We start from the raw sequence: 13,632 nt of genomic DNA, 5'->3' as shown, positions 1-13,632 counted from the left end.
TGAGACCCATCAAGTGCTCCTACAACCTGAGGGAAGTGACTGATGTCTTGAAATTTCTGTATTGCTTGACTTGTTTTGGCCTCAGTCTTGGGAAATTTGATAAAATCACTAGCTCTTCTCATGAAGGCAGAGCAGAATTCATCCTTGACATTCATGGCAGTACATCGGCCGATTTCAAACGTTAATCCCACAGTTCTATACGGATTTCCAGTAGGAAACCTCCACAGAGCAACAGCCACCTGCTTCTTCACAATGATTGCTTCATGAAGAATTGTTTTCTGCCGAATTAACTGAGGGCCAACTAGACCACAAATGTGTTCAAATGTATCCCTGCTTACCCTGAAGTGCTCTTACCATAGATGATCTTGATATCGGTTTAAAAGGAACTGTTCAAACCAAAACTGTGGTCTTGGATAAACCCATATTGTCTTGTACTTACGCGATTGCGGATGTTTTGCTGCTGGATTGCCCGGCTTACCACAATCCGTCGCATCCTCTCCATCTGTCGAGACATTAGTCGCATTCTCTGAAACGTCGTCTCCTTTGGAGAAATATGGCGAGAATCAGTACAGGAGAAGTCATTAAAAATGCTTCGTCTTCGCCATTTTTTCAAAGTTGCGCGCTTTTGTAATTTGAATCTTCTGAGTAAACGGCTTAAATTTCACAGTGAAAACAGATGCCAAGGTTAACTAGTGAATGTCGGTCTGTAATCAAACACCTAGAAAGAATGTTCAGCTAGTTAATCGGCTTAGTGAAAACACAACTCATGTTCAAATTGTCATGAGTGGGAGGGAGCTTCAGGTGATTATCATTTACATTAGCAATGAAGAAGGAGGGAGGTTTATAGAAGAAACTCCACAGTAACCTTCAATTCACCAGGCCTGCCTACTACAATGTAGCCACAATAAAAGCCCAAGGTATTTGTTTCACAGCAGAGTATGTTAATACCAGGTCCTGTATACATAAAAACAAAGGAATTGCTAATTAAGCTGTACTTAAGCTTTTATTCTTGCTTGATTCAGTCATGAAAATAGCAAAGTCAGAAAAGCACTAGAACACATTTATATTGCTTACACTAGTGCATTGTAATATTTTCTCATCATTCCATCCAACCAACGAACATTAATATTCCCCTAGGTTGGTGGTATTCTACAGCCCATTGACAAGCAGATCGTAGACAAGATTGAAGTTCTGGTCGGCGAAGGTGTGAAAACGGTAGATGAGTTGAAAGGGCAACTTAATAAATAATAACAAATAATATTTATATAGCGCCAAAATCCAAATGTTCTAAGGCGCTTTACAAACCTTAAGGTAACAATTAAATGAACAAATTAACAAATACAATTATTAAAAGTATGTTCAAAATTAAGATGCATCATAAGGAGAATGCATACTTGAATAAAAACATCTTCAAGCTACTTTTAAAAATATCAAAAGAGGCGCTGTTTCTCAACTGTAATGGGAGTTCATTTCTTAGCTTTGGTGCATAAACGGAAAACGCTCTATCACCATATGATTCATCTTGGGGAAAGGTACCGCTAAAAAGTTCTGAGAGCAGCCGAGCAGCCGAGCCAACTTTTTGTTTCTCATCTAAACGGTTCACTAAGTTTTGTAAGGAAATGTAAGAAAAGTTTGCTAGCCCAGGGTAGCTCAGGTAGGCGAGTGACCCTTCTACCCTGGACAACGTTTCTCCATATAAACGATGCCATATAGTTCTTAAACATTCACCTTGCCAAGTTTCAAGCTCGGTCTCACAATGCTTCCCTCTGAGAAAATCGGAGAACTTTTGCAATGTGTTCGGCTCAAATAACACAAGATTTATTGACAAAAATGGAAGCTAATTAACCCAAATTAGGCCTATTTCCTAAAATAAACTTCAGTCTTGTTAATTAAAGAACCCAGACACTAATCACAAAGAGTAGGGCATGGAGTTCCCAGTGTGCTGGTCTGGTCTTTGTGCTGTTTCATGATTTCATGGGTTGGGAGGGTAGGGTGAGGTCGCTAATGGACATATGCTAATGTAAACCGCATTTGAATATATACGAATGGAAAATGCGGTATATAAATGCATTACTATTACCATTAAATGCTTCAATGCTACTATTTTAATTAATATCTATTGTCCATTTTTGTATTTATAGCCGCAATCTTGCATTTTTAATTTCACTTGATAATGATGTAACGTACATCGAAACGTCGTGTTTTTTAACCTTTTTATAATGTTTTTACGAAACGTTTTATCGCAATTTTTTATAGTCAAAAACTATTACCATTACCATCAGAATTCGCAAACTGAGTAGCGGCAGATGTGACTTATACTACGTTTTCACACTGATGCTCCCACAATTGATGAAAACTGAACATCGGAAATTGCTGATAGAGCTCCTAATCAATTCATCTTGAACATTCTAGAACGCTTACGTCATTGTCCAAACATCCCAGATTATTTTTAGAATCTAAACGCCTATCAGTTAACCAGGTTTCCAGAACATTATAGGGTGCGTATTTATAAGGTTGAATTGCTTAGCACTTTTTTAATCAGTTTTTTCGAAGGAGATCAACCGAGGCACACAAAAATTCCAGAGTGATTATTCTCTGGCGTCTTCAAAGTTATGTGAGAGTAATGGCTCTTTGCAGCTATAGTACGTGACTCAGTCAGACTAACTCCTTGTGGACAATCTAGTGATTACCCTACTCATTTTGAATGTGTTGCTCTCAAGGGTTGTACGAATGACATCACAGGGCACTTAACGGGTCTGAAACTCCGTACCGATGATGGCATAGGAACTGAAAGTACTTTTATAATAGCACAAACATAAAGACTTCCTGTATTTTTTCCAACCCATTTCGAGGTAGAGATAATTGATTCTAAGTTGCCAAAACTGTTTTCAGGTATTTTCAGTGTGGAAGAAAGGCATCATATATACCTTAAACATTTGCCCACGCCATGGGGAGGCCTTCCAAGGGGTAAGAACGACAAGCGACCTGACCCCGAAATCTGCCTACACAAGACATTCCAAACAGTGACAAGCGACTCGATTCCGCCTCAAAAATATGACAGTTACGACAGCGACACAATAAACACTGAAAATAGACAGCGGCATGTGCAATTTACCAACATTACTAATAAAAGGCCATAAAAGTTAAACATATATGAACATTATTGACCGTATCGTGACTATCGTCTATATCAACACACGATGAATCGTGCACGACAGTCCAACCTCGTTTCCAAGGCCCTTCTGGCATGCAGTCAGAGTAGACCCTAGTCTCCAAGTACATATCATGATATCATGACCTTTGATTTTTGTGTCCTGAATTCTGGTTCTCTGGTGACCTTATATCGTCAAATAAGGGCCAATAAGCAACTCTTCTCGTATCACAAGTATACACACAGTCATGGGGAAATGCAAGAAGGAAAAGAGGAAAAGAGAAAAGTCCGAAAAACGCAGAAGTCAGCACAAACCACACAAGTCACACAAGGTTCATAAAACTGACCCCAAGCCTCAAAAGCTTTGGAACAGTGCAAAAGGTAAGTCAATTCTTTTCATGGTCTTTATAGGGAATAACTTGTTGAGGGTAACCTTCAAGATTTATACATCTGGCCACCAATGATTGTAAATTCAGTACATTACACTGACGGAAATACATGCATTGAAAATACACTAACACTCGTCGATCGTCGCTACCAAATGTGGTCAAATGTCTGTCATTCGCATCATTGATCATAAATTCAGGACAAAAAAGTGAATATCCTTAGAATTCCTCTATTCCTAAAAGAAGTCAAAGAAAGAATTAAGCAAATGTGTATTTTTCCAATCTTTAATTTCATTTTTAAGACCGTTTTAAGATGCGCTCTTTGTATCTTTATCTCTGCAATCTTCTGGAAACTGGACATTCCATAATGATAAAAAGGGACATTCCATTAGGAAAGACATCCACCCAAACACGGAAAAGCAATTCTCAGCCTCAACTGAGTCTCAAGCAGTTGCGAGGGTACTGACCCGGTAGTACTCTGGGGTGTGTGTGATGTGTGCTGCCCAGTTCTCCTAATCCTGACCCATTTTCAACATAAAACATGCCATTTTCTACACCTATTTTTAGACCTGGCCTCTTTATAGTTTATAAAGGGGAGTACACCTGAGGAACAGGGAAATTCAAGATCATTTGTTGACTTTGGCTTTAAATCTCTCTCCTCCGCAGAGGTTTCTTCGATAGTCATGAGTCAGAAGAAATAAGCAAGTTGAGTCTGGGGGAGAGAAACATTTCCCCTTCCCAACTTCCACCGCACCCCGATTTTTTTATCTTTTCCCTTTTCTCCTCTTAAGAAGCTGAAGGATCCTCTGTGGAGGAGAGAGGTTTTGAATAAAGATTTGCTTTGGCTTAGTCGACTTGGAAGAAATAAATACAGGATGATGCGAGACTTTGTTACCTATAATCATCTATTGTCTCTAGTTTCAAAACATAGAATATATAACACAAACAGCGGTGATATACATAGTAAACAAACTCATTAAGAGACTTTTATAATAAACTTTACGTTTCGTATGCTAAGCAACATACATTTTCAAAAGTAACTGTTACAATTTTTTGAACCTATTTACTGTCTGTAACTATTATAACGGGGTCTGGAACCCGTATTAAGAAAACGATTTAAGAGCATGGAGTTTCACTTGAAAGCCCCTCTGTTTTAGGGAAGCTACTCCTGATAAAGCAACAGCTTCTCACTGCTGTCGTCAACTTTTCAATGACGGTAAGGGGAAACGCAAAACCAGCACAGAGCTGAAAACCTCGCAGGCCAAAAGACCCCGCACAAGTCATCAGGTGCCCATCTCAAGTTTTTGACAAAGGGCGTCAATCAGCAAAGTGGTGCAGCCGACAACCTGCATTCCTCCACTGAGCTATCAGCTATGGGTCCACCATTGAACGCTTTGATTGAAGTGTTCAAATTTGGACATTCAAAATACTGCTACTCCAGGTTTACTATTGTGGCCTTTTCATGCACTACTGGTACTCTTGCCGAGTGCAAACAGTTAGTGAAAAGGGACTATGGGATAACAGGAGATGCACGATGCCCAAATGTGGGCCAATTTAACATAGACTTCGGTATCTGTGGGAGAACCAATGCTAATGTTCCCACCTTCTTGGCTCAAACTGAGGCTGAATGGCAGAACATTGTGATGCGTTTGCGAAACTCAACCAAAGATCACATGCTTCTGGGTAAGTAACGTTTTTTTTGTCTATTACAGCTAGTTATTAGTTAGTGCAACTATCATAAAAACTCATTCACAAACCTTAACTTTTTACCTAGGGAACTCACACTACCTTCTTTGTCTATTCCAGTTCGAATTGTTGAGGTGCAATACCAGGCTGTTCTTGGTGTCCCAAGTAAGACCGTGAAGGTGATCAAGACAAAGGCAAGAAAGGACCATCCTTTGAAGGACGAAGATCTTTCCAAAGCTTTGAGAACATGGATTTCTGGTGACGGAAGAGTGCCGTTTGAGTTTGACCACCCTCCTGAACAGGCAACTTGGCTGGAACGTTTCAAGCGAGGTATAACTGAGACACATTACTTTTTATTGTGTTATACTTACATAAAATAAATGGCGTTGTAATGTCTCCAATATATTTTTTTAGATTGCATCTGTGGTTTTGATGCTATTTTAAGCCATTAGACAAATTACTTCATGTGTTTCAACAATTAACAGGGTCTAACACGTGGTATATCCGTCATATCCACGCAAGTATCCATCCAAAGCGACCTCCTTTTAAATGTTTTCGAAAACTTTATCGCAAGCAATGTCAAATATTCCTGATTTCGGCTTCAAATAGTTTGACATATACCACATATGTTTCCTCGCTATCAACTTTTGACATCACTTTTCCTTTCTCTTTTGTGTCTTTGCTACTAATGAGCACTAATCTCCACCCTCTGAACACTCTGTCTTTATGATGTTGAGAAAAAGTATCCTGGTTCAGAGGGGCTCAATGAGCTGCAAGTAAAATGCAGCACCTGTGGAAGCACTTTGGCGACAGTAAGTATATATCCGACCTTCTCTACAAATTGTTAAATTACATCTCTTCAGCTGTAACTGTGATGTTCAGGGATCACACTGAAAGAGCCAAGTTCTTCATTAACTGCTATATCCCCTTGATGGTGCGTTTCTCTATTTGATAAAGAAAATAATAATTGCACAGAGCAGGGTACTTCTTGCTTGAGGGAAATAAACTTAGTTTAAATGATGTGCTGAAAAGAGATTGACTTTCGTTGTTTTTTCAACAGATCACTGGTTAAAATGCCGCCCGATTAAAAAGAGTGGAGACATTAGGACCGTGATGGCCCCCAGAACCTCTTCTTCTTCAGCTCAAGACAATAAAGACAGTTCACTGTAGGTGCAGGTGGTTGGCGGAATCGGATCGAAAAAGTCAGAAACGTTATCATGGTAATGAGCAAAGTGAAAATCTAGTACTAGAAAAAATAACTGATCGTCCTATTGACATCATTTTATCGTGAAAAGTATGACTACAATTATCCTACAGATGCGCAACGTCCCTACACCACCTGCACCAATATCGAGGCGCTCTTAGGGATTTTAGGGATAACAGATAACAGAAAAAATTCAAAGAGAGGTACTATTCGTGATACGGGAAAACTGTCCTTAACAGTATAGGAATAAGGGATAACTGAGACCCTAACAGGGCCTCAAGATAATTGTTGCAGAGATTTACGTTCATAAAACATCAAATGTAATTAGTTCTGGTTTAAATATTTTGATAAACATTACATTATTTAGGGATGGTGTTAGTGACTAGGAGGACCAGACATCACCAGACGATACCGATAGTGATGAGGACAGCTTTCCTTGTGTGTAAGTTTATAAGCTGTTAACCTTTACTTATTGAAACATTACCAAATATAGTGTAAACCTCAAATTACTTACAAGACCCTGCTACGTGTTTATATGGAGTTGTTTGTTTATATTATACATCAATAATATATCGTATAAAATGATTAAAAAAACATGAATGACTACATGTACAATTAAAAAGAAAGTGTGTCGAGGGTAGTCTTAACAGCTTTTGAACCTCTATAGGCAGATTAAAAACAATGAAGCTAGAATTACATGCATTATAAAATTAACAATTGATTCATGCGTCAGCGTGCTTCATCAAGATATGAAGCACGCGGGAAGTTTGGAGAGCACGAAAGATGCGTAAGAGTTGCTTGAGGCGTAGCCGAGAGCAACTCTAGCTTCTTGAGTGCCCTGCAAACCTCCCAAGTGCTTCATATCTCGATGAATGCACAGCTGACGCATGAATCAATTGTCTTATAACATTTTCAACGCGGTAGTTTTTAAACCCGTTGATTCTAGGTTGGCCAGAGGTTTCCCAAGCATTCAGCCAATGTGCAAAATGGTAATAAACAACCCCATGTTCGGTAAAAATACACATCTTACAGGGTAAAAAAGGCAACACCCCTTTAGTCTACAGTAGTTAAAGTTTCTAATTATGGAATAAAATACACTGGTTGCCAATTAAAAATTTTCCAAAAAACAAACTTGAAAATTTGATCCTCGCGTTACATGGGAGAATTCTTTCCGCTTGCGAGGACATGTCGGTTTGTTTACGCAAGATTTACGCAGTTGTCACGTCTCAAGAATGAAAATAGAAAGAAAACAGACAACTGAAGCTTCCCTAAATGAAAAATTTATTCAATTAAGTCTTTGTTCTAAGAAGCAAAGGCGTACAATTTTTAATCCGAGATGATGAACACGCAAGTGATTTGAAGGAACTGCAAGTCCATTTTGAAGTGAATTTATCGAACCGTGTGCACGGTTTTCAAAAGGTTAACAAAACTGTTAGGAATACGAAGAAGCTTTCAATTAGAAAAGTATTTAAGTACAAATTCACAATCAAACCTGTAATTTCTTGTGAATTGAATTCCCACAAGTACTCGAACGTTACCAAGAAAGTTCGTGGCGTATAATCAGCAAATAATGATCTGAAATGTCCCCTTGCTGATCGTCGGCTGGATAAAACAACAATATCTCCTTGAAGCACAATTTCTTCGCCGTTAATTATCGAATTTCCGCTTTTGAAACTAGCGAGTATTCCTTAGCAGTCTTTCTTTCAGTTTCTCGTTTCGAAAAGGTGTCTTTTCCCTCTGAGAAAGCGAAATTGGCGCCTGAAAATTAATAGTTTTGCGAGACACGATGTCACGGGCCTTGTTCTCTTTTTTCTTTTTCTTCAGGTTTTTTTCGGGAGTTAAAAACTCCAATCCCAAAGAAAAAGTGGGAAGAGCTTCTTCATCAGTTGGTTCCCTTGTTGTCATCTGTAGTTAAACGTTTTGCTGAAGATTTCTCCCGTTTTTGAATGCAAAATGGAGAAAGTCACTTACCGAGTTCTCGAGGCATTTGTTTGCTGACGTCATCAGCGTGCACAATAGGGATATGAAGCACCCTCGCGCAATTGAATTTGATTGCACGAATTTACTAGCTATGTTATAATAGAATATTAAAGACAATTTACCATATATGTACTCTATTTCTGACACTGCTCATAGATTGCACTGGGAATACTCAAGTGTGTAGAACCTGCGAGGAAAGCGGCCAATCCTTTGTGGAGGCTCCACTTTGAGCGTGTCATCGTTGCATTGCATTCAAAAAACAGTGCATTAGTCTGTTTATTCCAGTGTGTACTGCTGATTATAAAGAGTCCAACAAGCAAGCCATGCAAAGGTTAATAGAAGTGAAGAAGAACGGAACAGTTAGTGCTGAGTTGCAATTTCTTTTGCCTTTACCAGAGGCAACTCATGTTGCAAGTCCCAAAAGGTAGCTTTGCGAACTGGTTCTTGGTCAAAGCGGGAGAAAGATTCAACCTTTCCAACTTGAGGGTTTTGTCCAATGATCCAGATGTTCAACTGAGAAAAAGAATGTGAGCTGTTGTTACTTTGGCTGCTGTGAGAAACCGAGAACGAATGTCAGTCCCTGACCTGTGCGAGGTATCTTACAAGAGGTATGACATACAGTCCAAACCCTGATTCCCGAGCCCTACCGACTCTACAAAGGAAAGGCGAGAGGAGTTTTAATGTGGTCGCCGGTACTCAAATATTCACGGAGTGCAAGAGAGGCTTCAGTGTCATGAAGAACAACAAGGCAAATGTCTGAAAGAGCCTCAAAGAACACGATTTTATGGTCATCCAGCCAGAGTCACCAGCTATTGAAAGTTTTGATCCTACTCAGGCCATTCACTTTTGGAATCAACAGGTGACAAGAGCATGACGCCCTCTCCTCAAGGATGCTAAGACGCTACAGCGACAAGCTCCTGTTCTGGAAACAGAAGTGAGGGAGGCTATTGAAGTTGATGCTCCAACGGCTGCTGAATCAGAAGAGACCACTGCAATGCAAGAGCAAGAAGAAGCACGAGTTGAAGCTAGAAAAGGGACCGATTTTGCACACAGTGGGATGGAGTCAGCAGAGTCAGAGTGAGATGATAACGGAGAAACAGTTAACAGGAAATTGATACAATTTTAATGCTTTCAATCTTTAGTCTTAAACTATAGCTTCCCTTTTTTATGGGTTGTCTTCCATTAACCAATACATGGTTTCTGGAATCTGATTTGTTGGCTGTTTTTGCAACTGTTTCTAGTTGAAGTTCCTAGCTGATAAAATGAGATAATTGTTTCAGTGATCATACAAGCAACTACAGGAATGTTTTAAATACTGTTCATGTTCTGTTTTAACACAAATGCCTCCTGTAAAAATGATATACTCTGGAGCTCCTTAACGGCATCATATGTATAAACATAGTATTTCATTCAAACTAAACTATGTCAAGTGAATACAGTAGTTGAGTTGTGTTCTTCTTTTAACCCTTTCCCTACCAAGACCCTCTATAGTGGGTCCTGATCTCATAACTTGGTCAGCATTTGTTCAATTACAGTGAAATTTTGTCAGCAAATTGGCCTTGGCAAGATCTTTGCATTTCAAAGGAAAAAATGCTACCCTCTGGTATCTATGATGTGGTTTACCACCCCTATGATTTGTGGAATATTTTCATTTAATGCATTTACAGACTCTCGCATATCCCAGAGTGTTCTATGCATTCAAAGCTGCAAAACAAGCTACAGTTACGTGTATAGCTATCATATGAGTTGATCAGTGAAATTTTGTAGTTTTCAATTTTTTCGTCTTAAAACCATTTCTATCAAAGACCTGACTTCCTTCAGTTATCTTGATTTCAGGAATGAATTAAACTCATCAAGACCTTTTAAATGGTATATTACATTAGCAAGCTGGGTTTTTCTTTACTGTTTTGGAAAAATGGGCCAAAAAACTCGGTAAGGAAAGGGTTAATTATGTTCTTTAATCTTAATTTTTTTAAATCTTTATTAGCATTCAAATTCGGCACTGAGGTCAAGATGTCTGAAAACACAAAAAATGTAAAATATCACATATTAGTATCACTATCCTTTATAAACAGTTCAAGCCACGCTTATTTTGTGCTGTAGAAAGTAAAATAGATAACCTTTGTTTACCCTCGGCAGTGTTTATAGCACAAGTGCTAGTGGGGCCGAGCATTAAACTTAGTTAACCTGTAATTAAGAGCGCTAAGAAGACAAAAATTGATGTTTTATGAGTAGTGCACTTAAATGTGTAGGTTTTTAAAAGAGATTTTGAAAGTGTCCCTTGGCATGTTATTGAAAATGAAGATAACATTGACGATGCCGTATGCACTTGGAACAAGTTGTTTTTGGACATTGTGGATTCTCACGCGCCGGTAAAAAAATGCAGAGTGCAGGGCACATTGTTGCCTTGGATGAATACCAAGATAAATGAAGCGATGCAAGACTGTGATTATCATCACCGCAAGGCTATCAGATTAAGCTCGTCTTTCCACTGGACCAAATACAGAAGGCTTCGAAATTTGGTGAACCGTGAAATAAAGTCTGCTAAGACCAATTATTATTGTGACTTAATCAAAGAAGCCAAAGGAAATTCAAATAAATTATGGGCGGCTGTAAACGAAGCATCATCCCGTACCCTCAAGTCCTCTAGTCCACAATGCATTATCGCTGATGGAGCTCAATTTACATCTCCACGGTCTATTGCTTCTGCTTTGAATTCTCACTTTGCTTCAATAGGAAAGATTCTAGCTGACAAAATAAGACCTGCAGCTCCTGTTTCGATGTCCGCTGCTAACCATTCAGGATCGTTTCAATTAAAAGAAACTAGCGAAGCAGTAGTTCTGAAGCAGTTACAAAGTCTCAAGACTAATAAAGCAATTGGATTGGACAGTATAAGCGCAAGGCTTCTGAAGTGTGGCGCTCAATCAATTAGTCATTCTATCACGAAGTTGTTTAATTTATCTATTCGCTCAGGGAAATTTCCTGGGATTTGGAAGTGCTCTAAGGTGTCAGCCCTGTTTAAATCAGGCGACCGAACCAATGCAACGAACTACCACCCAATCTCTATACTGCCCACTCTTAGCAAGATTTTAGAAAGAGTGGTACACTCCCAGTTGCACGACTATCTGAATTCAAATAATCTGCTTTCAAACAATCAGTTTGGTTTTCGTTCGAAACGCTCAACAGCCACTGCATTGTCTAGCTTTGCTGATGAAGTCCTACTTAACATGGAGAAAGGGCACATTTGCGGTGCGGTTTTCCTGGATCTCACTAAGGCGTTCGACACGGTGGATCATGGAATCTTGATGTCCAAGCTGTCATCAGTTGGAGTCTCTACCAGTGCTTTGGAGTGGTTTACATCGTACTTGAGTAATCGGAAACAGCGAACTTCTTGTGAGAATGAATTATCTGAAGCTCTACCCGTCACTTTCGGCGTTCCACAAGGAAGCATCTTGGGTCCGCTGCTCTTCCTTGTATATATTAACGAGCTCCCTGCTGTTATTGAACACTGCGAGGTTTCACTGTATGCTGACGACACCGATCTCCACTGCTTTTCAAAAGAGCCACACCAACTGGAGAGCAAATTAAATGAGGATCTTTATAATGTAGCATTGTGGCTAAAGGAGAACAAACTTACACTAAACCTCTCAAAGACCAAATCTATGTTAATCGGAAGCAACAGAAAATTAGTAATGTTCCCTCGCTGTCTGTATCTATATTTGATTGTGATCTTGATAGTGTAAATAAGTTTAAGTATTTAGGGATTATGCTGGCCTCAGACTTCACATGGTCTGATGATGTAGATTATGTAGTTTCTAAAGTTAATCAGCGACTAGGTCTTTTACGTAGGATTAAACATTTGTTACCTTTCACCGCTGGTCTACTATTCTACAACAGTCTCCTTCTTCCAGTTTTTGATTATGGCGATCTTGTGTGGGGCGACAAGAACAACGTGACTCTTATGAACGACCTACAGGTTTTGCAGAACAAGGCTGCAAAAATTATTCTAGACAGGCCACTTTATTCGTCAGCTACTGATGCCCTGGTAACTTTAAAGTGGCTGAACCTAGAACAACGTAGATCTTACCATTGTTGTATATATATTTACAAGTGCATTAATGGACTTATGGACCACTCTATGAATTTACTAACAAACAGTGACATTCATTATTATAATACAAGGAACAAAGACATGCTCAGACTACCCCGTGTTACCAGAAATTGGGGAAAGCAGAGAGTTTGCCATCACTCTCTAAAAGACTGGAATGAACTAGAGAGAGAGAGACCAGAAATGCGCCGAATATTGCTACTTTTAAGCGAAACATGTTTGCCAGGTTTTTTAATTAACCCTATCGGTAAGAATTTTTGTAGTTTTAACTTTTTTGCTTTTATCATTTTTATTTTTTATTTTTTATCACTTTGAAGTTTTTAACCCCATCGATGATCATTAAGTCTTTGAAGTTTCAGCTTCAGTTTTCAGTTTGAATTGCTGTTTTTATCATTTTGTAATTTTGTCTTATGTATTGTACTTTTTAATCTTTTGTACATTTAATCTTTATAGGACCTTTCTGAAAACCACATTTAGTGAACGAAAGCTTCCTAATAAAAGGTTATTATTATTATTATTTTTCAAATGGGCAACCAAGGATTCATAAGAGCAACCAAATTCACCGGTTTGGTTGCCTGGCCTTTGAAATAATGACAATCTATTTTTTTTTTAATTTCGAGCACTGGGAGGGGTCCAAACTTGTGCCTATTAATCAGTGTGTAACTGTTGAAAGCTCACCTTAGCTGTACCTTTCTTAGTGGTTTCACATGTTCTATAATTTTCCCTACCATCATATATGGACATAAATTACTATTCATTAAGGAAACAGTTTTGAAATATTCCCCTCTTGTAGGTGATGAAATTTGTAGAGCTGAAAGCATAGATTAATTTCATAAATCCCTCAGATCTAATAGTGGGAGCTCCAGATATCACTGTTGCTGTCCCCAGTTTAAAAGCCCGCACTGATGATAGTGAGCTAGGAAAAAAGTCTGCGAGGTCAACAAAACATTGAAGAAATTTTGTCACCAGAACAGTTGGGGTTTCATTGATAACTCCAACATTATCACCGATAGACACCTAAACCAAAGCCTCTACATCTGAATAGAGCAGGAACCTCTCTTCTTGGTCAAAATTTTATCTCTTTTATTAATAACCAGTAGGGATTTGCCGTCGTGGA

The 13,632-nt window shown here is 38.9% G+C and overlaps 1 protein-coding gene across 1 annotated transcript; it reads left to right on the top strand.

The window, feature by feature from the left end:
* The first annotated feature begins 9,017 nt into the window (after positions 1-9,017).
* LOC146489665 (uncharacterized) lies at positions 9,018-12,150 on the top strand. Its single transcript, XM_085104833.1, has 4 exons — positions 9,018-9,155; positions 9,297-9,484; positions 10,075-10,135; positions 10,660-12,150. Exons 1-4 carry the CDS (start codon positions 9,018-9,020, stop codon positions 12,148-12,150), a joined length of 1,878 nt encoding a protein of 625 aa, XP_084960959.1.
* The last annotated feature ends 1,482 nt before the right edge of the window (positions 12,151-13,632 follow it).

The sequence above is a fragment of the Pavona decussata genome, unplaced genomic scaffold (assembly GCF_977016875.1).
Source record: "Pavona decussata unplaced genomic scaffold, jaPavDecu1.1 SCAFFOLD_4, whole genome shotgun sequence".
Classification (NCBI taxonomy): Eukaryota; Metazoa; Cnidaria; class Anthozoa; order Scleractinia; family Agariciidae; genus Pavona; species Pavona decussata.
The sequence above is the reverse complement of the archived record's forward strand: the minus strand, read 5'-3'. Positions and strand labels throughout refer to the sequence as shown.

What these genes read in the sequence shown, in the direction of transcription:
- LOC146489665 (XM_085104833.1), top strand. Translation starts at nt 9,018, where the DNA reads ATGACATACAGTCCAAACCCTGATTCCCGAGCCCTACCGACTCTACAA. An exon ending in ATGGAGTCAGCAGAGTCAGA is followed by an intron (nt 9,485 to 10,074) that starts GTGAGATGATAA and finishes ATGCATTTACAG; the next exon opens with ACTCTCGCATATCCCAGAGT. An exon ending in AAAACAAGCTACAGTTACGT is followed by an intron (nt 10,136 to 10,659) that starts GTATAGCTATCA and finishes TTAAATGTGTAG; the next exon opens with GTTTTTAAAAGAGATTTTGA.